The sequence below is a fragment of the Falco rusticolus genome, chromosome 20 (assembly GCF_015220075.1).
Source record: "Falco rusticolus isolate bFalRus1 chromosome 20, bFalRus1.pri, whole genome shotgun sequence".
In the NCBI taxonomy this organism is placed as follows: Eukaryota; Metazoa; Chordata; class Aves; order Falconiformes; family Falconidae; genus Falco; species Falco rusticolus.
The window spans coordinates 6,026,566-6,053,035 of NC_051206.1; the positions used below are offsets into that span (position 1 = coordinate 6,026,566).

At 48.3% G+C, this 26,470-nt stretch overlaps 1 protein-coding gene across 9 annotated transcripts in view; it reads right to left on the reverse strand.

The window, feature by feature from the left end:
- ANK1 (ankyrin 1) overlaps window positions 1–26,470 on the reverse strand; it is a 66,384-nt gene that overhangs the window by 37,333 nt on the left and 2,581 nt on the right. For 4 of the 9 annotated variants that reach the window (XM_037371801.1, XM_037371799.1, XM_037371798.1 and 1 more), the window contains exon 1: window positions 2,962–3,093. The exons of 2 other annotated variants lie outside the window; for them this stretch is intronic. In XM_037371801.1, coding sequence (XP_037227698.1) covers window positions 2,962–2,985 — 24 coding nt within the window. In that variant the 5' untranslated portion in view covers window positions 2,986–3,093. Of the gene's footprint in view, window positions 1–2,961; window positions 3,095–26,470 lie in introns of those variants that run through there. 3 more of the 9 variants (XM_037371795.1, XM_037371803.1, XM_037371805.1) reach the window with 1 other exon arrangement.

Sequence of the window (26,470 nt, forward strand, 5' to 3'; positions counted from 1 at the left end):
TCAAAGATGGCATCTAGGGTTCTCTCCAAGATGATCAGGGACAATCATGAAAATTGAATCGGAGATTCAACTCAAAATGCCCAGAAACAGAAAATCACACTGTCCACCTTACAGGAACTTCCTCTCCTATCTGTATTCGCAGAAACTTGACGCTCTCAGAGGTCCCTGCAGTGGAAACAAAACCTCCTGGCAGCTTTCTGCCTTCCAAGTAGAAGACAGCATTCAGCACAGCACAGCATCTCCAGAGAGGCCACAGTAGCAAAGCCTCAGGCAGGCAGCCAGTGGAGCATGGAAAACAGGCTACCCAGGCACATACTGCAAACCCAGATGAAAAAGAAAAGCAAAAGCAGCAGGAAAATTCATCAGATAAAAATATAAATCTATATGCCCATATTCTGTTCCCCCATCATCCTCATCCCTGCCCCCATGGTTTAAGACAGATAAATCCATATGCCCAGGTTCTGTTCTCTAATCATCCTCACCTCTGCCCACACGATTTAGGACAGGCCAACAGATCTTAATAGGACTGATGAGACTCAAGGCACAAGAGGTCATCTCTGGAAAGCATCTGCCAAGCAAGTGTGTTCTCATTTCACACACCAGTCTGAGAAAACCCTTTGTCCATGCTCATTTTTGCTGACTGGAGATTCCACAACAGCCCCAGGCCTCCCCAAGGCAGGTACCACAGAGGCCAGTGGCTTATGTGCCCAGACCAGAATGCAAAGGGGAGCCCAACCATCTTGCAGCAGGTAAATTGGAGCATGCGGGAAATGAAAGATCTGTTCATGTTCCTGCAGCAAGGGGCTGTTAGAGCTGGAAGAGAACTCAGCACAACTGGCAGAGGAGGAATCCCAAAGCAAAAGGAGGGACCCTGTCAGGTTTGTGGGAAGGGAGGCAACTTGTCAAGTAGTGTTCTGAAAGTACTGAAAAGGGGGCAAGCTTTTAGGTGCAGGCACCAGACTGGCCCCTCCATCATGCGCAGTCCTCCATCATTACATAATCATGAGTAACTAGCTTCCAGGAAGCCCATTTTTATGCACTCTCAACAGGAGATGTAGTTCTGGACCGTCACTGGTGGTACAGTTCAGGGCCAAGGTTAACTTTGTCCCTGCTGAGCATGTTCAGATACAGAGAGCATCTGCACTGTCATTTGGCTCCCTCCTCCTCCCACCTCACAGGTCCCCTTTGCTAGCTGCTGAAGCTGGAACAGCTTCAGGACTTTGAGGAGGGTGGATACCAGAAACAGCTTAATCAGCATTGAGCAAGGACTTGGGAGCTGCCCCTACAAAACAGGACTGACTCTTCTGATAAGGCTCCCTTGGTGCTACAGCCTATGGCTCTATGAAAGCTTGCCTATGTCAGTCCCACCTGCTACTAATGGATTTTGTAAGCAGTAGCATCAAGATCTTGTTTGGTCATTTGCAGACCAGTACTTCCCCAATGAAGCACAGCGCTGGGTCCAGCAGCAATGAGTGGAGGAGAGGAACAGGGGCTGATCCAGAGGTCTGGAGACCAAGACATTGTTCCTTTCACACAGAGCCAAAGCAAGGCAAGAATTAACACAGCTACTGCTCCTGACAGCTGAGGCCATGCACACCCAGGGGAAAGCTGTCAGTCTCCTTTGATGTTAGCAGGAGCCTCTGCTCTCTGCGTATCCTGAAAAAGAAAAGCTATTTTTACCTCAACAGAAAAACATATAGACTGTGACTGAAGACAATACACGAGAGCTTTTCACTCAGGCACTTCTAACAACATAACAGGGTTTACAGCTGCTGAGAGATGCAGCAGCACAGTAACTGCTTTTTACCTCCTACTTTTCTAATGCACTTCCTTCCTTGGACCATGACATGGCTCAGACAGGTGTGTGCGATGAACACTGGGGAGTTGAACGGGCTCTAGCAGGTTGCCAGTGCAAGGGTGAAAGAAGACACATGTTCTGAGCCCATCTGATGCAAGCCAGGGTCTAAGGCACATCTTGCAGACCAGCGTCCATCCTGCCCTGGGCTCTGGGCAGTGACCTTGTGCTTGGGAGATGTGCTGGAGTCTAGACATCAGGGTCTGCTCTGGCACCTTGTGGAGGAATGTCCTTTCTTCTAGCAATGCTTACGAACTGCTCCTAATTTCTGCAGTGTATTCTGACTCATCCTCTACCTCTGCATCAGCAGGGGTAGCCCACACCTGCTTTGCCTGCCTGCATGAGCAAAAGCACTGAGAAGGGAGCTTTCTACTCGGATCTGCACGCTGTGAGCAATCTCAGTACAGTCCCTGTGACATGGCTGCAATAGATTTACTGCCAGCAGTGTTCAGCCAGGCAGGTCTGGCCAGCGCTTGCGGTGCAGCCTCCGGAAGCCATGCAGGGAAGAAAGCATTGACAGGAAAGCACCTGAAGCACAGGCCTGGCAATATATCTCTGCCAGCTGATCCCTGGTGAGGACATGCAAGCAAAGCCACAGCAGCATAGCCACCTGCTCCTCAGTAGAGCTAGTACAGCACTGTGCCTAGAAAGAAACGTCATCCTGCACCTGTCCCAGAGCTTTGGGTGGGTAAAATAAGAAAGATGATAACACAGAAATCAACATTTTCCATTACACTAGCACAAAACCCCTTACACTTGGGGGGCCCCTCCCTTCTGCCAACGAAGCAACGGTGAGAAGGACGAGGTGAGTACAGCACCAGGGGGACCTAGCCATTCAACACCGGGCTCTGCCACTGAGTCCCAGCATGATCTTAGGCAAGTTCCCAGCCACCTAAGAAGGCAGCAAACCCTTCCTGCCATTCTGTGGTCCATTTAGCTGCAATCTTTTGGGGACAAGGACTGTTTCCCCTGGACCAGACTTAAGTCCATGTTAACGGCCAGGATACACCTAAACTCCCACATGCAAACCAACGCCCTGAGAACTGACCTGGGTTCTCTCCCTCTAGTGTTGCCCAGTGAGCCCCTTACCATGCCCAAGTACTCACCCTCAAGCAATGCAGGCATGGCATGACTGCAGGAGAAGGTCAGCTCACCCTGGACAGCCAAGGTCTGCACCTCTGATCAGCCCACTTACACTGAACACTGCAGCCGAACCAAGTGTGAGCGACCAGTCTGGAAGAGGTTTATCAGCAGCAGGGCTGCACCCTATCACCACTCACCACACTTGCCTGCCTTCGAGCTGGCACAGTGGGGAGGCTCCCGCCTGGAGTCTGGAGATTACAGGTTGTCCCACGTCAGGGGCCCGGGGAGAGCTGCCAGGCTGGACACAGTGTTGTTCATAGAGTGTCATGCCTGAGGCACGCTTCATAAACATGTCTGTGAGCTGTAAACAGGGAGGAGCCCACATATGTGAACTCTGCTCTTCAGACTATACAAGGGAAGATGAAACTTCAGAAATGCGAAGCAAAATGAAACAGCTCTGTGGCCAGAACCACACTGTCTCTTGGTCTGCACTGCACAAAGCAGGCCGAGCCAAAGGCAGTTAGCAGAAGACCCCAGGTAGGTCACTGGTCTCTTCAGACCTTGGCTGGGCACAGTCCCAGATGAAGGACACTGAGATGGAACTGGAGTGGCAAATGAAGTCTAGTGACAGCAGGCCCTACAAAGGGCCTGGAGCCTACTGCAACACAACGAACGCGCCCCTTCCCCCCTTCTACCTGCACAGCAGACTCCTGCTCCAGCATCCCTTCAGGAGATCCTTGCTTGCAGCAAGAAGGCAAGGGGTCCACAGTGGTTGGTGCATGCCCTCTCTGAAAGACACGCAAGGGAGTCACACCAATTGTTCAGAGGAACAGACCTCCTGGAGACCGCTCCCGTCCCACCCTCTCCTCGTGCTCAGGCTCAGGGTGGCACGCTGCAGCGCCAGGCTCACCCAGCACCCCTGGCTGGGGGTGGCAGCCTCCTGCCAGTGCTTTGCTGTCCCCATCCTGGATCCAGTGCTAAACTGGAGGCACCTTGACAAAGTGTGACTGCAGGACTACAGGGATGCCACACAGCTTGGTTTCTGCTTCTAGCTACCATTCACCCGGCCCTTTTTGCCAGTTACACATTCAAGAAGGCCAAGGCACTCCCTCCCAGGCACTGGGGCCGAATCAGTGAGTGCAATGCCATGAGGTGATCACACCTGGAAAGGCCTGGGCAGCATACAGATAAACATGGCTTGTGGCACTTGCAGCTTCAGAGAGAAAGAAACAACCGCTTTGCCAGCTGCATCTCCTTAGGGAATTCCTATGAAACAGCCCAGCTCACTACTGGGAAAGCTTATATCAGCTGAAAGGCAGGAAAAGCTGATCAAGAGAACCTGTTAGGATGGAAAAATGCTTTGCATTACAGAGCAACTGAGATTTTTATATTGAGAAAAGGCCACACTGAAGCATTAGAGCAAAGCAGAGTCCTTACCTCCATATAAGGAAAACACCTTCCCCTTGTCCTGTGCAATTTAGCATTTCCCTGAAAGTCTGAGATCCCTCTGGTATTTGAGCTATAATAGATTCCACCTCCCGTTCAGGTAGGGCTCAAATGTTATTTGTTGAAAGGATGAGCACTGCAACTGCTGGCTGGCACACTACCTTTGCTCTAAAAAGCGCAGCTGCTCTAAACTTACAGAGCAACATCATCAATGTCTCAGATCCTGCTCCTCCACCCCGCACCCTGCATAACTGCATGTCATGAGTGCAAATATGAGTCCTCTGCACCCTGAGGACAGGACCTTACCAGCCAGAGTTTGAGAGCCTACTGAAAGCTGCTGCCTCAGCATAATGCAAACTTTCTCCAGGTCCTGCAGCCACCAGGACAACATACACACTTGACAAAGCCCTAGAAACAAGACCTGTGCCCTCCAAGCCATTTGGGATTACCTTCTACCACTCCTCAGGGAAAAGCAGCTCAAAAGTGCCCATGAGATTGCTCCACCAATTTGCTGAATGGGTGTCCCCCCACTTCTACTGCGAGAACTCTCTTAAGCAGGGACTACGATTTTGCTTAGATTTGTGCCACCTCTGGCACCAGTGAGCACCAGCAGTGGTGACTTTCACAAAGCCATTACAGGCAAATTCAGGCATGGGATAACCTCTGGGGCGGCAAACCCTTTGGCTGTAAGGGATGACCAGTCTCAGACTGGCTCAGTCCTACAGACTTGTAGCTACCCAGTGATGCCACATCCTCCCCATGAGAGTGGAGAGCTGAGCCCTGCACTGTGACATGGCCCTCACCTTGCGGCTCCAGCCTAGGATGCCCTGGTGCACATCATATGCCCACAGCCTCAGCATGGATGAGGGAGGGAAACCCTGGGACAGTGTGGACAGCAGTGGTTACTGTGGGATGCTGTAGTGGTAACCACAGGGTGCTTTGGCACATGCCTGCAGGCCATGTGGTGGGTGGTAGGAAAGAATTGTCCCAGGTCCCCACCACTGCACTGAGGCAGAGCCTTGCTGCAGCCATGAGAAATGAGAAAAGTGCCTAAATTCAGGAGCCCCTGACAGGGATTTTGCAGGTCAGAGCTCCTTTAAGGGACAGAGAAACAGTGCCACCAGGCACGGTCCCAGCAAGCCTGGCCAAGCCACCAAGCCTTTGCTCCCCCACTGAGACCCGGAGTTTTGCCTGAAAACAGTCCTCCGGCGATTTCTCCATGCCTCAGAGGAGGTGCTTGGAGGCAGCAAGAGCTCAGGTCACTGATGTACCCCAGGCTGTCAGTGACACCCACTTGGGCTGGAAGTACTGGACTGTAGTAGACCCATGGATCAGCAGCTGAAGCAGATGGGCATATCACAGGGCACTAGTTACACGTCTTGAGGCAACTGTATGGAGCTCACTTGGTAAACTCTACAATCAGTCACATTGCTGTGGCCCTAGAAGTGAAGGCGATTGTAGGAGCATGAGTGAACAGGGTTCTGTGAGGTGGTAGGTATGTGCCTGCTTCCTCCCTTTGCTGAAGAAGGAGGAGAACAGAGCATTTTGCCTTGAGTATGTAATACACTAATAATCCTTTCTTTCCTTGGCTGTTTGTGGAGCTGGTGCAGGCTCCATCTCTAAGGGAATCAGTCTCTTTGCTACATTAATTGCTGTCCTTTGTTAATCACTTTTTTTCAGAACACTTCCTGCTGATCCCTCTACTAGGTCTCATTCACTCATTATCACCTCACTTGAGGCATCTCTGAAGTTCCCCCTATCTAACTGCAGACTGGTGAGTTGCACGTATCAATGGTGAAAACTAATACCCCAGAGCAACTTGCTTTAGTAGCAGTTTGTCACCGTCACCTTGCCTGTTATACCTAACAGTAACATCTTTGACATAGCCTGTGGTTCTGGAGAAACCAACAGTATGGCCATAATCCTGTCTGAGAATTCAGAGCCTGGGAAAACTTGAAAAATAACACATACAGCTCTAATAAATCAATAGCTCTTAATCCCAAGAGCTCTTTCCATTTCAATTAAAACATCTCAAAAGACTAAGGTCTCAGGCAGTGCCTTAACACTACTTACCTGCTTCCAGATCCTGAAGTGAGAGTGGCTGGGTTGCTCATTCCCTAAGATTTTTTACTGTGTCCTCTCCGTGGTGACATCTGAGCATATGGATGTCCCCTTAAAGGCCTCCGAGATTGTACAGGTCAGTGTCATGTTGCACCCACAAAAGCTAACACAAGGTTAAATTGGATCTCTGCAAAGGGAAACGATTTACAATGGACACAACAGGAATGTTCTCTAAGAAAGAGCAAACTCATGTTGAGAAGAAGTGGCCAACAGTGAATAATAGCTGTCAACTCCCACTTAGGCCACTGTGCACCCTTGTGGGCTTCAGGGTTTTTTTGCGAGCCAGGGTTCCAGTATTGTCTTAAGTGCTGTTCCCTGGATGCTATAATATCTATCATACCCACAGGAAAAATAATTTGTCCCTCTGCTGTCCTGAGATGGCTCCTAGGATGAGACTCAGCAGCCCTGGTGCCTCAGTGCCACTGCAATCCAGGTTTACACCTGAGATAAAAACATGGAATTCCAACAGCAACTGCAGACAGAGTCAGTGAGGTTGAGAGAAGCTCTGTCAGAAATTTAGAAGGCAAAAGAGGTCTTTAAGGAAAACTACCCCTTCAGCTACAAAGATTTCTCGTTTTTTTCAAGATACAAAGTTCTGCCTCTGACCTTTGGAGAAACTCTTCAACTGCACTATGATGTAGCTGTGAAGGAATGCAAGGCTCCTTCCTCTGTGTCGGTATCTTCCCTGTAACTAGAGAAGTGATCTCCCAGCACCAGACACTTTGCTGGCTGCTGCCAGTCTGTCCTCAGCTGTTCTTCTCCTTTCATTTAAGGGAATGGGGAATGTAGTGTGTGCAGCAGATAACCTTAAACACATTTCCTTGGAGAAGAGTAAATAACTTTCTTTAACAGTGGGCTTCAGTATTTTGTGGAAATAGTATGTGCTTTTGCTCAGGGAACGAAGTACATCCCTTCCTGCATTCAGCAGTTTGAGAAATGATGCTGGGATGGTTCCAGGGCTGAAGTCACCAAAGGAGAGCTGCTCCTCTCTGGAGCATGCACTGTGCCCTCCTGGAACAAGGACAAGGGTACACTAGGCATTCACCTTGCTCCAGCATTTCCTCTGTAAGCAGAAAGGGGACAACACTCCCTGTGTTCCTGTCACCTGCTGAGGCTCCAAGGAGCAGCCAGGCTCCCTGTTTCTGGTCAACAAGCTGTTATCTTAGGAAATGTAAATGCCATTTTAAAGCTGGGTCAGCAACAGAAGCTGAATAATTTAACTCCTTAGCAATTTTGCCACTGCTGCCCAACCATGGATAACAGAAGGTACTCAGACTCACTCAAGGAGAGAGCTGGGATGAAAAACAGTGTCACTGTCAGGCTGATTCCTCCTGTTAAGAGAGAACAGCAATGATGCAGGCATAAATAAGCAGATAACAATGCTCTGCAGTGCTGAACTGGGTGCTCTGCAGCTCAGAGCAGGCAGTCCTCTGAGCACAGCAAGGCTGAAGCTTGCTTTCCTGTGGCATTTATGGCTTCTGGCACAGTGATGCATAATTTCACAGGAAGTCCACAGGAGCTTCTGGTGCGTCACCTCTCAAGTGGCTAATCCCTCAGCTTCCAAAGTGCTGGAATCATCAGCTGTGAGCAACAGAGGAAGCATGTGAAAGGTGCACACTGACACCTGCTCTTCAGCTTCTGTCAGAGGAGGAGCTCTGTGTTGTTATGTGGTGGGAGAGGGAGAAAGATTTGCTATGCACAGATTTTCCAGCCCTTGCTCTCTCCCTAGTTCCCTCTCCATCTCCTCTATTGGGGGGGGCGGGGGGGGGTGGCAATTTACAAGTTCTTCTCCCCAAATTGTTCTAAAAACCAGCACCCAGAAGCATGGGACAAATGAAAACTTGGCAAGAAATCTGGTGGACTGGGTTTGCAAAGCTCAGTACGACCCATCACACCCCTGGTCTAAGAAACCATTTCATGGTCATCATCCATCAGTTCAAAACTGTTTGAGTTGTGAGATTCTCAAAGGCAATCCAGAAATACAAAATGAATAGATGTTCTTCACATTGTGTTTCTTGAAATGTGCACTATTGCCTTCAAAGGCATGATTTTGGAGATGAAGTAGCCTGCTCTCTTACTCTAAGAGACAGCTGCCTTGTGCCATCATAACCACAGTTTAGTTCCTGGAGAGGAAGTAGTCTGAGCCCCAAATCGGGATGTCTAGCAGTCCTTTACCCCCCCCTGCACGCATACTAAGCAGAAAAGACAGCCTCATGGTATGTGCCTCTCCGACATCTTATGACATGAGTCATAAGGTATTCTTTTTGCTCATTATTTGGATGAGCTAGGCAAGGCAACTGAAAATTTCATCACACCAATTTATCTTATCTGTACTCATTCAGGCACAAAAAATCAGGAAGTCAGATTCACAGGACGAAGACATGAAAGGGTTTCAGAGCTCCCAAAGGAAAGGAATATTCATGGCCCGTTGTTTATGCTATGGCTTAGTTCTGTGCTATCCTGGCTTCAAAGAAGGTTTCTGCATGGACAGAAAGTGTTCAGCAACCTCTGCATCCAGCTCTCCTATCCGGTGGGACAGAAGACATCTCACCCACAGGATTAACCACCGCTGTTTTTCCCCGTGTTGGAGACCAGGCAGCTCTGAGAGCAAAAAAGCATCACCTAACAGCATGAATCTGAAAAATCCTGGTTCTGGGAACTCATATTTTGGCATTATGCCCACAATATGGGCCAAGGGCAAATCACTTCTTAATTACTGCTTGTGGTGCAGATTCCTGCTTTCACTCAGGCAGGTACCAATCTGAAAGACTTAACAAGCCCCTTATCAGGCTGCAGTTAATCCACCCCAGCTATTGATCCTGTTGGATCCATTGGTCCTGCAAGATCACAGACCCACTGAGATGCGTAAATGTTATGCCTATTTGGGGATCTCAAAATGAAGAGCTATTCAGCACTTGGCTGCAGTACATGCCTGGAGGCAATGCAGACTGACCTCCTGCGAAAGCAGATGAATGCATGGTCCCCACCTGGCAGGCTGCACTCTGCTCCTCTTGGAAAGAAATCTTCTGCTCTGCTGCTGAGCATCGAGCAGGAGAGCAAGAACTCAGACCTCACCCCATACTTTCAATGCTTGGACAATCTGATATAAACATTACAGCAAGAACAACAGCCTGCACCACTGCATCCTGCTCACAGTACAACAGCCTGCACCTTTCACCAGTTACTGCAATGCTCTGAAGAATAGCTTGGCAGATCTGCAGAAAATCTTGAAAACTTCATACCCATGGAGTTCCATTTGAGGGTAAGTAATGAAAGATTCAGAAGAGATGTGCACATTTCTGTTGTATGCCCACAGCCTTGCTCTCACTGATCAGCATTTAGGATGATTTCACCTTTTCCTAAGGTCTAATTCAATTACATAAGATGCCTCTGGAGGAGAGAAGCAGAGTCCCAGAAATACTCACTCATACGCTGCTTTGCAAAGTGAACGATTCTGAGGAATAAGAGTGAGGACAGAGCTCCACTGACCTAGCAGAGCTAACAGGAATCTCACTGTTGTTCTAAAATTGAAGGAGATCAACTATTTCACTTCTCCCAGTGGAGCTTTTTCACTGAATGTCTGCAGAATCAGCACTTTTCCCTGGCCTCAGCAGTAAAAATTTGGGAACAAAGCCTTTCTGGAACCTGCCCCTCAAAGCTCTGTCAGCTACCACACAGGAGACGTGTGGGTGTTTACTGTTGAAAGTGAACTTTCTCCCAGGAGGACAAAGCTTCCAGCAGTCACCATCGCTATAGCACAGGTACAGACAAAACTGTTCTATCACTGGACACATTAACTGTGCCCTCTACAACACAGCAGCCAGGAACTGGCCCTGACATATTTGTGACAGCTTCACAATGGCTCATTTACCTACTTCTTAAGATAACGTAAGACACTGCACTGGGAAGGCTAAACCTCTGTGCTGCAGCACTTAGGTACCCACACCAGTGCTAGCCCCCACCAGTGCCACAGAGGGCTCTTCCAAAATCTCTCCAACAAACCTACCCTACCAGCCTCACTTCAGCAACTCTTGTTTAGAAGTCACAGAGCTCACACACAAACAGTTTCTCTTACCACTGTTTCCCTAACCCAGTCCCCACCATTCCTTCTTCAACATGTAATGTAAAAATGCAGCTCCACAGTGTGGGTAGACCAAAGAAAATAGGGGAGATTTTTCCTGCAACTCGCTTAGCAAATGATTTACTGTTCTCTTCTTCAAATGTCATCCAAATGCTGGAAAACAAGCTCTGAGCTCCTGGAACAGCAGCCTTTTTCTTGCAACATCAGGCAAATGCTTTTGAACTACCAGCAGGGTAGTGGCACCATTTGCAGGTTCTGCCCAGGCAGCAACATCAATCAGAGAAGAAATTCCGTGTTTTACTTCAGAGGAAAAGATCAGGGATCACCATTGTCAGGAAAGGGCTCTCTAAACAGTCTCAAGAGACGGATACTGTGAGCCTGATACAGCAAAGACCTCGTGGTACACGGATTGTGAAACTGAGCTCCAAAAGAGGCCAGTGGTCAAGTTCAGAGAAAGGCATGATGATAAGAAAAGATGGAGGAATCCTGATGACATGTGTAGTTACACATCGCACACAAACTCACAAACCCCTTCTTAACCAAGGAGTCAAACAGGCCTCTGCAAAGCTAGCCCTTCTGCGGCCGCTCCCAAGGCAGCCTGCTTGGGGTTCACACTTGCCCCTGCAGCCTAGTGTGCCTATAGACCTATACATACAGAGATGGGAACAAGCTTTCAGATTTCTGGGCATGCTGCCTCTGTCAACATCCCCCGTTGCTACCCCAGGCAGGATTCAGACCTTTTGCAGTTTACTGCAGCGAGAGCATGCATCAGACAGACCAGGACATGTCCTGGAGTCCCCTGGCTGTGGGGAGTTCAGGACAGCAGGCTTGGCTCTCAGAGTCACACTTGGTTGAAATTTCCTCCTACTGAGACATTCAGGAGTCTAATTCAGCACCTACAGAGGCTAATCCAGCTTCCCAGAGCATCAACAATGCTGTATTGAGGCCCTTCCAACTGCTCCAGCAAACACATTAGGCTTGCCTGCCCAGGAGGACACAGGGTAACTGCAAGGACACAGCAGCAGCACGGGAAGTAGCCTGAAGACATCTGTTCACTCCACTGCTCTCCCGGTTGTGAGATGCCATCAGCACAGCAATAAGGAGCAGTCTGCTCTCAGGGCTGGCAGAAGCTAGTCCCTGTGCTTTGCCCATCCTTCCAGAATGCACTGAAACCCAGCATCAGCTTGTAACCCTCGCTAGGAGCCACCCCAGTACTACCTGTAAATGCAGGCAGCCTGAATAGAGAGTGGCAAGGAAGGACATCACACACTCTTTCACGTTTTAATCTGCTTCTGAGCCAGTGGAGTAATACAGACTGAAAATATTCACTCAACTACCCTCATTTTGCCTAGGGAATCCCTGGATGGCCCATCACTGGAAGTATTAAAGGTCAGGTTGGACAGGGCTTTGAGCAACCCAATGTAGTGAAAGTTGTCCTTACCCATGTCAGGGGTGGCTGGACCAGATGATCTTTAAAGATTCCTTCCAACCCAAACCATTCTGTGAGTCCATGATTCTGTGATCTTAGAGGCAGGGCACTAAAGCACAGGTGGAAGTGAAAGGGAGCAAAAATGGGACCAGAGGACAGTGGTTCCTGGATCAGCTTACCCTGATATGAACTCTGGAAAACTTGTGCATGTCAGCAGTGGATGACAGCTCTTGCTCTCAGTCCAGCACCCAATTCTGCATTGCAGAGCAGGACCAGGCAGAGTTTAGGGAACAGACATTGGCAAGTCACCAGCCAGGCAGCAGTGGAGAACCCCAAAGTGCTCCTGTAAAGCCATGCTACAGAAAAATCTCCCACAGGTCTCCTGCAGCCTGGCAGCAAAATTAGCTCAGAGTAAATGCACAAAGAGAAAATTAAATTTCTTATAATGACTTTCATGGTCTTTGCTCCACTGCTGTCAACAACATCCTTTTGCCTGCCTTCCTACTTCTCTGATGTGAACCCCAGCTCCTCTGTCTTGCACCTGCAGGCACAGGTCAGAGCTGTGACAATGTTAATACAGTCTGGGAAAATACTGTGACATGCTGCAATAAGTTGCTCCTGAGAGAAGACCCCTGCACACACACACCAGACATACCCCAGATCCTCAGTTAGACCTTCTGCAGGAAACTGCTATTGAAAAAGTCCAGTTATGCCCTAAGACAAGCCTGTTTTATAGGCTACAGCTAGTGTAGGCTGCCATAGCTCTGGAGACAGGAACTTTACCTGATTCTCAGAGATGAGCAATCAAAATGCACTTTTTTGCATTTACCATAGAATCATAAAATGGCTTGGGTCGGAAGGGACCTTGAAGGTCATCTAGTTCCAAGCCCCGCTACCACAGGTAAAGATACCTTCTACTTCAAGAGCATAATTTCAGAGATATTATGTAGAAAACAGATATATCTGTTGGACTGCCCCTGCCTGCAGAAGCACTGAGACCCAGCCCCATTAGGGAGTCTAGCCTAGCCTTGAGGAAGTAAAGTTAATACTGTGTACACAGAGGCAATGAAAACAGAAAGCACCTTTTGTTGCAGATGAGTTTGTAAGTAATTCAGGTGATTGCACAGGAACTTGACAGTTTGTCACACTCATGACAAACCATGGTACAGCATTATTACTACCACCTCATCACCTCCTTTAGTCTGCAGTGGCCAACAGCACTGAGACCACAAGACTGACGGTTGGTTGTCTATGCTGTGGCAGCACAAGGAGAAGGCAGGGTGCTCTGAATTACCTGCTTTCCTACATCAAACCACCCAGCTGTTCCTGAGCGTCCACCACCACACCCCCAAAAGGACATTTGCTATGTGCTTGTCAGAATAAATCACACATGTGCCTGTCCCCTCAGCAGACACTGGCTGGAGATGCCAGGATCACCCAAAAGAGAAATGCTCACAAACCAGCACTAAATTCTCAAGGGCAATTTCACAGCACACAATAAGGATGGGGCATTTTACCAAGGAAACACAGCTTGACAAGACCCAGCAGAAGACCTCTTGATCATGCTGCTGTATTGGGCTGCCCAGCCAGACTCAAGTCATATTTTCATAACGTTTAAAGCTCAGCTTTATGTTCACTCCTGGAAATCCACTGTATCCTGCATGTGCAGAGCTGCAGGGGACAGAAGAGGCACCTGGGGCAGGCGTACTGAGGACAGACTCACCGTAACAGTGTCAGGCACCTACAGAGTCAACTGCTGAAGCAGAGCTTACTGTCTGGGCTCCCTTGAGAGCCAGTGGAGAGAAACAAGCATTTCTAAGGGTATAATTCAGCTGACCTACTTCCACGTGTGGTGCAGCATGGGAAGGACTCCCTCCTTTTCTCCCAGACTAGAGGGAGCTGAGATGAGCAGTCCGATGCAGAGGTCTGCATCACAGCACCCCTAAACTGGGGCAGACAATCCCATTACACAGCAAGAGATGCACATGCCACTGGCAGCACCAGGCACGCTCAAGTCGGTGATGACAGTAGGCACAGGTATGTGAAGAGCCCCAACACACCCAGCAACAAAATCCCATCTCAGAAACATCCAAATCCTCTCAGCTGCTGCTGCCATGGCAACGCCAGAGAGAGGATCCGCCAGCCTTTGATGTGCTGATCTGTTTAAAGCATGCAAAATGCCATTCAGAAGCTGGAGAGCTGCATGGAGGAGCACCTGACTGCCCTGAAGATGGAAGACTCTCCAAGGAGCAAGGATTAATGCACACTGGCAGGCACCGCTGCCATCTCCTGCCATAGCAAATCATTGCCAGCATGCTGCTGTTTCTGTGCTCCAGCTCACCCGCTTAGTGGAGTTTAATATTTAACATCAGACAAGCTGCTGTTTCACGGGGTTATTCGGGTTATTAATAAAAAATCTTCCCCCCCAAAGGTTCAAAAATGAGATGCTGTTACTCCCAGTTATCAGTGCCAGCAGCCAGTACCGGCAGCTGAGCACCAGAAGAGTGCCACAGAGCAGTGAGTGAGGAATCAGGGAGGGCTGTTACAGGGCACAGAAAAGCCAACAGACCCAAGTAACGTGCAGCATAATGCTGTCCCCATCTTCCACTGCATCATGGGCAGGGAGGGAGGAAGTTGGTTCTAGATGACAAACAGGCTGTACAAACCACGGGAAGAGCAGGCTGCTTGATCCCATCTCCAGCAGCTCACAAAGGTCCCCTGCATTGCAAGGAAACCTCCAAGCTCAGAAGGACTGCACAATTACTTACCCTCAAAAAATGAATACTCTTGTAGCATTTAGCACTAGGATTCCCTGAGGCTTTGCAAAAAAACAATGCTGTCAGTGCCAGAAAATATTAGATACTGACCCCTGCGTACCACGTGCCCTACTGATCTACCACGTTAGGGTGGTTCAGTACAATCCAAGGTGGTCTGAAATGTGAGATTTAAAACATTTGAGGGGGTTTTATGCTAGAGTCCTGGCAGAATTTACAATATGAAACACAGAAACCTGTAGTCATCTCCTACAGAGAGAACGTTCATATCCTGCACTCTGCCATTTCCACCACTTTCAAGACTCAGCCTATACCACAGTTGCAAAGTTTCCCTTGCATTCATTCACCCTCTCACTAAAACTAGTGTTTCCATGCCCAGAGTAAGAGGAGGCAGCCTTCAGCAGACACAGAAACGGTAGAGAGAATCCCAGGAACTGGAGAAACAAGGGACTTGAAGGAAGCAGAATGCTATCACCTGAGAAAGATTTTGGCTGAACAGAGGAGTCAATCCACGCATGTGTGTGCATGCATGTGTTCTCTCTCTCTCTCTCTGTGGAAAAGCATCACAGGACCTTTGCCAGCAACTATAGAGGATGTCGAATACCAGGCTCATAAAGGTAATTCAACCTAAAACCTTCAGATTTCCTCCTTTTAACTTGGAGTATAGGGGGAGTCTTAAGTACCTGCTGAGTATATAGCTGAGTGAATACCCTGGCTGTGCTGGCCTGTGAATGGAATTAAAGAAAACCTATTAATTATTTCATCTTTTGGCTTGCTCAAGTTCTTTTCAAAAGAAAAGAGGAACCATATTCACCTGCCAGCAGGCCGAGGCTGAGAAACGTGTTTTGGCCAGGATGCCAACTGTGGCAGAGACATGAGAGCACACCGGTTTCATTACAGCTGCTTTGCTGCCTTAACTGCTGACCGTGTTCTGGAATGTGGGCCTGCTGGAAGCCTCCAGCATCACAGTCTGCTCTCCTACCTCTTTGCAACCCTTAGTGGCTCTTCAACATCCTCCAAACAACATGTTTGTATGCGTGTTTGTTCATGTTGGTCTTTGAAAACATAGCCAAAACGAGGTCCCTCTTTTCATGGCTGGGCACCCAGAGAGATTCCTTGAATCTCTGTTGTCTCCTGGCAGCTCCCAATCACATCACTGGCATGTCATGTACCTCTTTTAATACAAACATAAAAATGATACATGCATATTTCCCAGGCACTTTTCATCATTAAACAAGCCTAACATTATCCCAGTAATCTGCTGGCAAAGCTCAGCAGGAAACAGCAGACACCTTGAGGGTGGGGAGCTAACTGCAGTGGCTACAGCTCCAGAAAGAGGACAAAAAGCATGTTACTTGCTTTGTTTATTTTTTCCCCTGAAATCTCACAAAGACAATAAAGGAAACTCTGAAGTTTCTTCCTCTGCTGAGCTCTACTTTTTCCTCCCAGTATGTTACAACAGATTCTTTCTGTCAAGAGCAAACTATAGGCTCATATGTTATTACTGGGCACCCTCCATTCTGCCGCTTTGTGTGCAACACTGTTTATTTCCAGCGTTAAATGGACAAAACGCACCACCTCTGCAGAGATGAAGTCTCTTCAGACTAAAGTACCCAATATGTAATGCTCCTTCCCAGTGAATGGACCTTACCTCCAAGCTTCATGAAGAAGTCACTTCACTACTGCTGCTGTGAGCAGAGCCTCTGGATCAGCTTGCTCCAAGTGTCCTCACAGTACTTTTAGCTCCAAAGTATGACTCTAAGGCAAAGCGAATTAGGGAAAGATGCCAGCTTCTCTGCCCAAATATCTGCAATTTACCCACAGTACAAAAAAGACAGCATAAATGTCCCTCGTGTGACCCCTCTGCTCCTGCTGACGGTGGTGCCATGCAGTGTATTGAGAGGCCCCCCAGGGAAGTGCTGCTGATCCATGCTGGGATGTTGTCAGGAGACAGCAAATGCTGCTGCCTCACATTTCGGATGGAGAGAGGGTGATCTTGTCTGTGTCTTATTGAGCTGCTTCTGGCCTTGGAGAACTCCTCTGGCAGGTCTGAGAGGTGTATTTCACCATTGGCAGGGATGAGTTCACAGGTTTTGAGAAGTTTTGCTGATACAGTACTGATGGGCAGCAGATATTTTATACTTCTGTCCTGTGATACTGCAGCTCCTCTTACTGCAATCTCAGCTCTGCAGCCATGTGACAGTGGTCTTGACAAGAAGCATTTTTCCCAGCACCCACAGAAAGGGGGTCAGCCTGCTGACCATCATGCTGCTCTTTTAACAGGAGCACGTTGCTATGCATCAGTGCAGTGGCACATCCAAGCTGCGTGTGAAAAGAACTGCCATGCCACGCTCCACTGAACAATTCTGTCTTGGACCAAACCTACTGTCACTGTGAACTGAGATGATTCTGCCAGGAAAAGATCTGGAGAATGGAAAAGCTTAGAAAACTACAGCCTGCAAGGCCAAATACAGACCCCATCCAGGCATCTACTAGAGCTGAAATACACCCATGCCAAAGACAGTGGCCCACGAATAGAAATTCTGTTTCAACATTAAAGATGGGAAGCAGAACCATAACACTCCCCACTGCACTAAAAGCATGTCCAACATCAAAAGCTAATTAGGTACATTTTCCCTTTCTGAGAACTCTGGCATGCCACCACCCTATGCTCCACTTCCCATGCCCACTGCCAGCTCGAGTACTTTCACCCACAACAAAGCAAATGGGAGGGGGAAAGAGAGAATAAAACCCAACATTCAAAACCAAGAGAAACTCCATGCAGAGATTCACAAGGACAGTAGATTATTGAAATTCAGCATCTTGTTTAAGAACACACTATTTACTACTATAACCAAATCCATGAAAATAATTTACAGTAGAATGTTACGGTTCAAACAGCAGAGTAAGAACCTAGAGAAGCAAGAGGTGTGCATACGATTACATCACACAGTAAAAGCTCACAGTTCAGTCATCAACAGAGTACAGCTGATCGCCAGGCAGCCCAAAGGAAGATCCCTTTTATTCCCTTCACCATGCCCACCACCACACCCATCCTTCCATTCAGATGAATGGAAGAGCTTGGCTGGCGTCTCATCTCTGCCTAAAGCTCTGACAGATGCTATCCAGCAGAAGCAAGGTACAGCCCAAAGCAGCCATTTCTCTGCTCCATCACTACAGCTTGCATGACACCTACAAAAAGACGGACAACTGACTTGTAAGAATTTTCATTGTGTTGCAATATATTTTCACAGTTTTGGTATGTTGCACTTTAAGATTCTGCTTCTCTCAGCCAACTAATACAAGGTGTTAAAAAGGCTGCAAGTTTCTGAATCTTTCCACATTCTGATAACACCAGCTTCACTTTGTTTTTAAAAGATTATCAAGAACAATGAAGCAAAATGGACTGGCTTGTTTTGAACTCTCCAGTTCCAACAGCAAAGCCAGTCATGTTAGTGTCCATCTAAAGCACCAGTGCAAGAATCTTTTTGCAATCTCCTGAGTCAGAGAGACCAGGCACACAGCAGAGCAGGCTATATACCTCCAGGAGTACAGCCAAGGCATACTCCAGGAAACAGCACAACAACCTCACCACAAGAACCCCACCGGCTTTTTACCGAGAAGGCTGCTAGACCAGAAGAGCTAGCAGGTTGATGGTACATGCCCAGGATGACATTGCCCAGGACCCTCCCTATTAGCACAAGAGATTCCAAGGTCTCCGAGTGCAATTCACTACAGCTAACCTGTAATTAGCAACTTAAAGCTGGCCTATTGTCCAACACCAGGACAGCTATAGAAGAAACTAACATCTACTGCTCAACAGAACAGTTTCTCCATGCAGAGCAATGTAGGCCCGCTAGGACACAGATGTCAGGCCTCAGAGGCAGTGCCTGCTGCTGGTGACAGAGGAAGGAGAGCAAGCTGCTGAAGTATCTGAGAAAACACTGAACTTAACAGCAGCACATTTGGCAATGGAAGGGTCAAATGCTTGGAAAGCCTAGTACAGCATTTCCCACCACACTCACCCAAGACAAGGCTCTGAGATCCTGTGTGACCACTGGCTGGTTCCGTTGATCTGAGAGCTGAGCAGACAGCTTAGTCCCTGTGAGGTGATGGTGCAGATACTACCCTCTTCTCTTTCCCAGTATGTCCCTTAAAACAGATGACAGACCCTCAGTGCACTAGGATGCCAGGCATCTGTACTGCCTCAAGGTACATGAAAGCTCCACATGACACAGGGGTAGAACTGGAACGAGATCTAGCTGGAGCAGCCATATATTGACAGGTCAGTGTCTTTGCTGCCTGTGGCCGGCAGCCAGATAACTGCGCAGCGCTCATGGTGGCAGCCACAGAAAGGGGCAGCATCATTCCTGTGTTCAGACATGCTCTGTGCAAGTTGGGAAGTACACTGTTAAAGCTGAAACTGTCCTTAGTTCACCCCACACCTGTCTGTCTCACCCACCGGAACAGCACATTCTCATAGCATTTATCTTATTCTTTGCTTTGTGCCGCAATCAGCAAGTCCTGGGAAAGACACAATGCTCCCCATTCCAGGCATGGCATCATGACAGAACTAAACGGACTATGAATACACTATGCATTTCCTGCAAAGTATCTGGAAACCTTAGTTTTCTGGACAAATTACACTGCAAAAAGGTCAAAATATTTACTATTCCTTTGCAGAGGCCATCGGAGTAGTTAAAAATCTAACATAGTTTATACTCTGCAAAGGCTTTCAGTACTCTGTTCTCTGCATTTCTCATTTAAAAGGTCCAACGTATGCACATGAATGCATGCTACAAGCCCTGAAAACTCCTGTCACGCAGTGCAATGAAGGGCCACAGCCTTCATTTCTGCTTGTCTTGCTGCAGTACCTTTTTGCTCAGTCTTGTTCTCAGTGACCCAGACACACACACACACGCACGCGCATGCACACTCTCTCCTTTCTTCATCTCTGTGTAAATATAGAAACGTCATTTGTTTTCTAAATACTCTCCTGCTGCTGCATTCTCTCCCTCCACCTCCCAAGACACTTAAGTGAATACCTGCTGCTCTGTTTCTGCTGTAGATTTTCCACTGAGGCTGCAACGTTTTGAAGTCATAGATTCAACATTGTCCCCTACATTTGCAGCCCCTACACAGACATGTATGGCTCTGGCTTAATGTTTCACCCAGTCAGCAAAACTTGGTTTGCATATGAGCTTGAATTTTGCTGCTGTTTGCAGCATTGTGGTGCAAAACATGATATAGTTCAGCTGTGAAAGGAAATGTGAACTTTCAGATGGTTCTGCCATACTGAACAGTCCCCTTATAGAGAGAAGGTGTCAGGAACTTCCCTGCACCCAGGAGGCTGCCCTCTACTCACCTAAGATTTTAACAAGGATGCTCTATCCAAGCCAGGGTTAATGTTTTCAGAATGTCCCCTCATAGCATTTTGAGAGTTGGAGGTGAGGACTGCTAGAGAGATATAATTAAGGCAGGGAACCCAGAAATCTCTGCAATCCTTGACCTATCCTTCCATCATGCCTCTCAGTGATGCTGCACCTTTCCAGACCAGCACAGAGAGGGTACATTCCTGAAGAACCTTGACATACTTAGACAATTAAAACAAATTAGCATAATTCAGACTAAACTTCTAATTTTAGCACTCTGTAAAGCTGCTTTCCTTTGAGCTCAGATCTAGCTTGCTGCACCTCAGCTTCAGCACACTACAGGCAGCTTCCCACTGTGAACAAACAGCCCCACAGGGCTTCCACAAAAGGCACTGTCCTTTGCTGCTTATCCTCTGGAAGGCACCTGCTCTAGACTGGGGTCACTGCCTGTACACAGCACGAATCCTGCTCAGGCAGACACCTTGGCCACAGAACCAGGCACTGAGGATAGGGCACAGTTGAAAGAACTTGCTCCCAAAACAGATTTCTGAATGTTACAGGGTTTCAGACATTGCCCACATCATTTCAGTACCTTGATAACTGGTGGGCTCACCAAGCCACATAGATTCCATTATTACCTGAATAATTTAAGAGCCTGCAGAGCAGCAGTGCAGAATGGCACCAGCTTCCCCTCAGCACCTCCTCCCCCATCAGCAAATCCCTGCAGCAGCAGGGTCTGCTCTGACCTGACATCCTTTACATCCAGATGCCTGTATTCTGCTCATGTTCTCCCCGACAGCCACTCCCCCCTCCCATCACAGTGCTGCATTTCCCTCCTGCCTGGAAATGTCAGGAAAGGACACAGTCACAGGCTCTAAAATGCCTTGCTGGCTAAGTACTGTACAAGCTGTTCCTCACTTACAACTCACTTTAGTACTTGCGGACAACTATTTACTGGGAAAGGGATGGACTTCCCAAGTCAAACACGGTTCATTATATATTAGCTCACATTATCTGAAAGACCAGGCTCTCTTGGCACCACATTCTGCAAAGGGCAAGGTAGAGAGTGAAAGAATAAAAAAGTAAACACCAGAGAGGAACTGCTACCGTATAAATGGTCTGATTTCTTTAATTGGGCCATATGAGAGAGCTCTTGGTCTGTGCCCATTGCAACAAATCGTGCTCAGCCAGAAACTCCTGTAACCTTCCCACTGTGAAGGAACATTGAGATCAGTATAATTTCTGCATTGCTGTTTTCCTTCCTGCACACAAATACACTGTGCACTGTCCTCTGCCATCCCTCCCCCATACTTAATGCAAACACTGGAAAGAAAACACAAGGGCTGGGAGCACAGATGCTCCCATTATAACCAGTGCATGCTGCATCACAACCTAACAGAAAATTGCTAGAGGGTGATTGTGAGCAGTGGCGAGTGAAATTGGACAGAGTTTAGTCAAAGGTAAGTTTGAAATAGCCCCTTTTCTTCCGGCTGACTCCATACCAGAGAGACACAGGGAGAGACGGAGGGGAAACCTCAGTGGCAAATGCCCCCTCACAGGCCTCAGACAGAGCAGTACGATACATCATAGTGCTGATGCTTTTTCTAATCTTGACAGCATTTCCATTTCTACAGGACCCCAGTGGTAGGTCAGATAAACAGCATCAGAGGAAGTCATGGTCACACACAGCCCCTGTACTTCCCAACACAGCCTAAAGCAAGAACTAAATATTTATGAAGCTTCTATGAATCAGAGGTCTGAATCTCCTGACAGTGCAGCCAGCTGACGCAATCCTCCCCAAATCCTGATGGGACTTGCTGCCCCAACAACCTTGACAAAGCTTGGAGGGTCACAGTTACCTTGTAGTCACACAAAGCAGTTCCATTTTGGCATGCTGGGTGGAGGTGGGGTGCAAATCCTCCACAATTTCTCCATCCCTCAGTGCACTGGATCACCTGTAAAGGAGCTTGTGCTTTGCCACAATTTGCCAGCAGCCGTGTATACAAAACACCTTCCTAGCTTTACACGTTGGACATTTACAGCAGAAAAGATTTGACACCGTACTGCTGCTTTGAACCTAGCACACACACAACCCACAGGAAGATTTAAGATGGTCCTGTGATTTGAAAAATCCTTTTGAAAGCCTACCTAACAGCTAGATAGCTCACAGCTGAGCCTATTCCTAGTCACACCATTTAATTTGTTGTCTAGAATTTGTTGTCCTTCTGGTTACTTTCAGAGTGGTAAAAGCTAGGGTTTCCTTGAGTCTCAAAGGCACTGGCTGTCCTGACATCCCATGCCCCTTCTCCCTGCCACTGCACAGTAGCATCATGCCCCAGGCAGATGGTATCAATTCCTTTGCAGAAAAAGTGCCTCCGACAGAGAGTACTGGAGGCCAGACAGCCAATCCTGGCTACAAGGAGCTGCTGCCGACAGCTGGAGCCTAGCTGCAGCATTCGATGTCCTCATGGCCTTACCTAGTGCTGATCTCACCTGGTCCTAAGGTGCCTTCTTCAATGCTGTGCCACACCACAGGCTGGTTACCTTCTCAGGGAAGGTGTGTGCATAGCCATCGCTCTTGCAATGCAAGGAGACACAGGATGAGTTTTGGCTGATGGAACTGACAAAACTTGCAGTGGGAGACAACAGAAGTTGCAGCTGGAGCTATTGCTCTAGAAGCAGGCAGAGAAAGGAGACAAAACAGCTTTTTGCTCTGAGACTCTGCAGGTGGCATGGTCCTTTCCCTTGCTGATGAGCTCCAGCTTCTTGCAGGTTAGATACCAACACAGCTCCCAGCAGCCAGTGAAGCCCTGGGTGCCTGACAGCCACATCACGTCTTTGGCAGGATCTACTGCCATGGAATGCAAGAATCCAGGTAGCCCAATCCAGCAACTGTACCAGGCCAGACATCTATGGGAGGAGTATACAATGGTGCTCGGAGGTCCAATTATTCTGGGGATGTTCTGAGCTATCTGCAGCCTAGGTCTGCTGAAATCCTTCGCTCTCCTTCTGTCCATCATACTCTCCTCTGCAGTCCCTCTAAACCCAGCACAAGCTGAAGGCTGCTGCTTAGTGACAGCCTTTGAAAAGGGTGGCAGGCAAGCAGACAGAATAGCCCCAGTGGCTTCTCCTTGGTACCACTCCAGCAGTGATTTCTCACCCCAGTTTCTCATGTGCTTATTGCATGATTATGACAGAGGTGCCTGGATTTTCCATGTCAGGGATCCTAAGCCTGGACTTAAGTTCCACCCTGATACAGCTCATCAGTGAACAGCAGGTGAATGAGCTCTTCTGCTTGTCACATAACAAGCACAAGCGCGTAGACATCCTATGTGACCATTCGATTGTCCTGCTAAGGAATCATCTGTAACTGCTCCTCTGTCTGTTTGCGCTTGTGGCTGTTGCTCCAAACCCTACATAGCTTGCTCTGCTTCCCACACTTCACTAGCTTCCTAAGCATGCAAAATTTCTGTCATGCAAAAACATTCTCATTAGTATCCTCCAAGTCACCTCAGCCTTCTCAGAGCTGCCTATCCAGGACCTAGTCCCCCTCCCAACTCACCTCATACACCCCAGCTTGGAGTTTCTCCTGACAGTTGATGTCGGCTGGTTATCTTCACATTTATTCCTTATCCGCACTTGAGAATACGAAAGGGATTGTTCAATCCTCTGTGCTCCCTTTGCCCTTTCCCACCACTTCATTCAAGCTGGTGGAAAACTTTCTCTGCCACAGCTCCTACCCAACAGAAACACCCCTCTCTCTTTCCCACCTATTTCAAACCCTCTCTCACAAATTTCTTGTTTACCTTCTCTGAAGCACCCTCCCAGCCTTTCTTGCTGGGATGTATTTCAGCGTGCAATAGCGAGCACTAAAATATTTCCTGCTGCAGCATGCAGAGGAAACACTGCACCAAGGATGGGTGCCAGCCTGTACTGTGGACAGTCATGAACCCTCAAACTGGTCTGTGTGCTGCTTCCAGGAAACAGACAACTAGAAAAAAGGCAGGGAGTTTTATGCAGAGTTTCTTACAAGGAATAATTTTCTTTTACCTTTCAAGACTGCATTGTGTGAGATGAAGGGATTGGGTCCATTTTCTACCTTTAATATATAAACCTTTGATATATAACCACAACAACAAGCCACATGCAGCTCCAAAAGGACTCAATAACAGTGTGTTCACATAATAAGTTACAGACCAACCTCACAAATTGCGCCGAAATGTCACATCCTCACAATGTTTTGTGCTGCTCCCCACTAATCCCACTAATTCCCTGGCAGAAAAAGACCTGGGGGTCCATGTTGATGGCCGGCTGAACATGAGCCAGCAGTGTGCCCAGGTGGCCAACATCATCCTGCCTTGTGTCCGAAACAGTGTGGCCAGCAGGACCAGGACAGTGATCGTCCCCCTATGCGTGGTGCTGGTGTGGCTACAGCTCAAATCCTGGGTTGAGTTTTGGGCCCCTCGCTGCAAGAGGGACACTGAGGTGCTGGAGCGTGTCCAGAGATGGGCAACAGAGCTGGGGAAGGGGCTGGAGGTCAAGTCTTACAAGAAGCAGCTGAGGGAACCGAGGGCACTTAGTCCGGAGAGGTGGAGGCTCGTGGAGGCACCTGATTGCTCTCTGCAGCTGCCTGGCAGGGGGCTGTGGCCAGGGAGGGGTTGGTCTATTCTCCCAGATAACAAGCAACAGGACAAGAGGAAACGGCCTTAAGCTGCAGCAGGGAAGGTTTAGATTGGATATTAGGAAAAATTTCTTCACTGAAAGGGTGGTCACACACTGGAACAGGCTGCCCAGGGAGGTGGTGGAGTCACCATCCCTGAAGGTGCTTAAAAAACATGTAGATACAGTGCTTAGCAACATGGTTTGGTGATGGTCTTAGGTTAACAGTTGGACTTGATGATCTCAAAGGTCTTTTCCAACTTAAATGATTCTACGATCCTACAAATCCTGCAGAAGGCAGGACTGTAACTTTTAGGTGCTCTGCGTGACTTCCAAGCAAAGGCGTTCTGCCTCTTGAGGCAGCCTGACCACAGCACACCTACAGTGGAAGGAAGCATTCTGGACCACTGCTACCTCCCAGAACCAACCACAAGAAAAAAAGTGAGAGCGTGCTGCATCCAAAGCACAGATATGGCTACTGTCTGTCACCACTTGCCTATCAGTGCAGCTGGCCACATCAGAGACTCCACAAGCAGCCTAGCAGCTACAGCCAAGTGGCTCTGATCTCCTGTGAACTGGCCATCTAAGTAAAATGTACGGAGATTTGAAGCTAGGATACTGCGGCAGGAATAGCAAGAAACCAACCCAGATGATCCTTGGCAAATTCTCTAATAGCAATGAAGTTCTGTTCTCCAGTTCACACCCTCCTTTGCTCAGGGGCTGCTCTCTGCCATACCCGCCTGTCAGCAGGGCATCCTGAAAAGCCACCAACACAGTATCCTAGACCCCATAATGCCTCACAGTACAGCACTTGCACTAAATGTGGGAATGGACAGGACTACTGAATGCTTGCCGGGCACCCTGGTGCCATCCTCAGACAGAGGCAACCTCCAGCCATGCTGCAGAGCCCAGAGCAGGAGCACTCCTCAGGACATGTCTGGGTGTTTAATGGACAGCTCGGCCCAAAATGCAAGTGCGGCTAGGCTGCACAGAGAGCAAAGGTGAGTGACAAGATACTGTTCCTTAAATTCTTGGTGCAGCCCTTGTCACATTGAACATCAGCTCTCATTGTCTGAGTTACAAAGGCTGGGGGCAGAGAACACTGGAGGAGCAACAAGGGTATACACTTGGTCTGCCCCCGTGCTGAGAGACAAATGAGAGGCATGCAACATGAAAATGGACAGTACAAGGTCAATCAGGTTCTTGTTACATGCACTTAATACAAAAGCCAAGAAATTACCATGGAAACTAAAAAGCAACAAAAATAACTATGGTCCAAGGAGAAGGGTTTTGCACAACACAGTATTAAATAACAAAACCCCACTGCCTGCAGGTATCACAGGACACAAGGTACTTGCAGGTCTGAACCATGCAGTTCACGAGACACACAACCACACAAAAATGCCTGGGAACACTAAAGGATACAAAGCTCTCATCCCCCAAGATGTAACATCAGTTTGCATGGATGCAGGAAGAAACTTGTTCTTGGGCCATCACCTCCTTCCTCTGGCCATCTCCACTGCTTCATATCATGCTAGCGCTTCCTTGGATCACAGGTTACCCCTCTGCTAACAACTTGCATTGCAGCGGCGCATGGTGGGCTCAATCAAAAATCAAGACACCAATATCCTGCACTGTACAAACACAGAG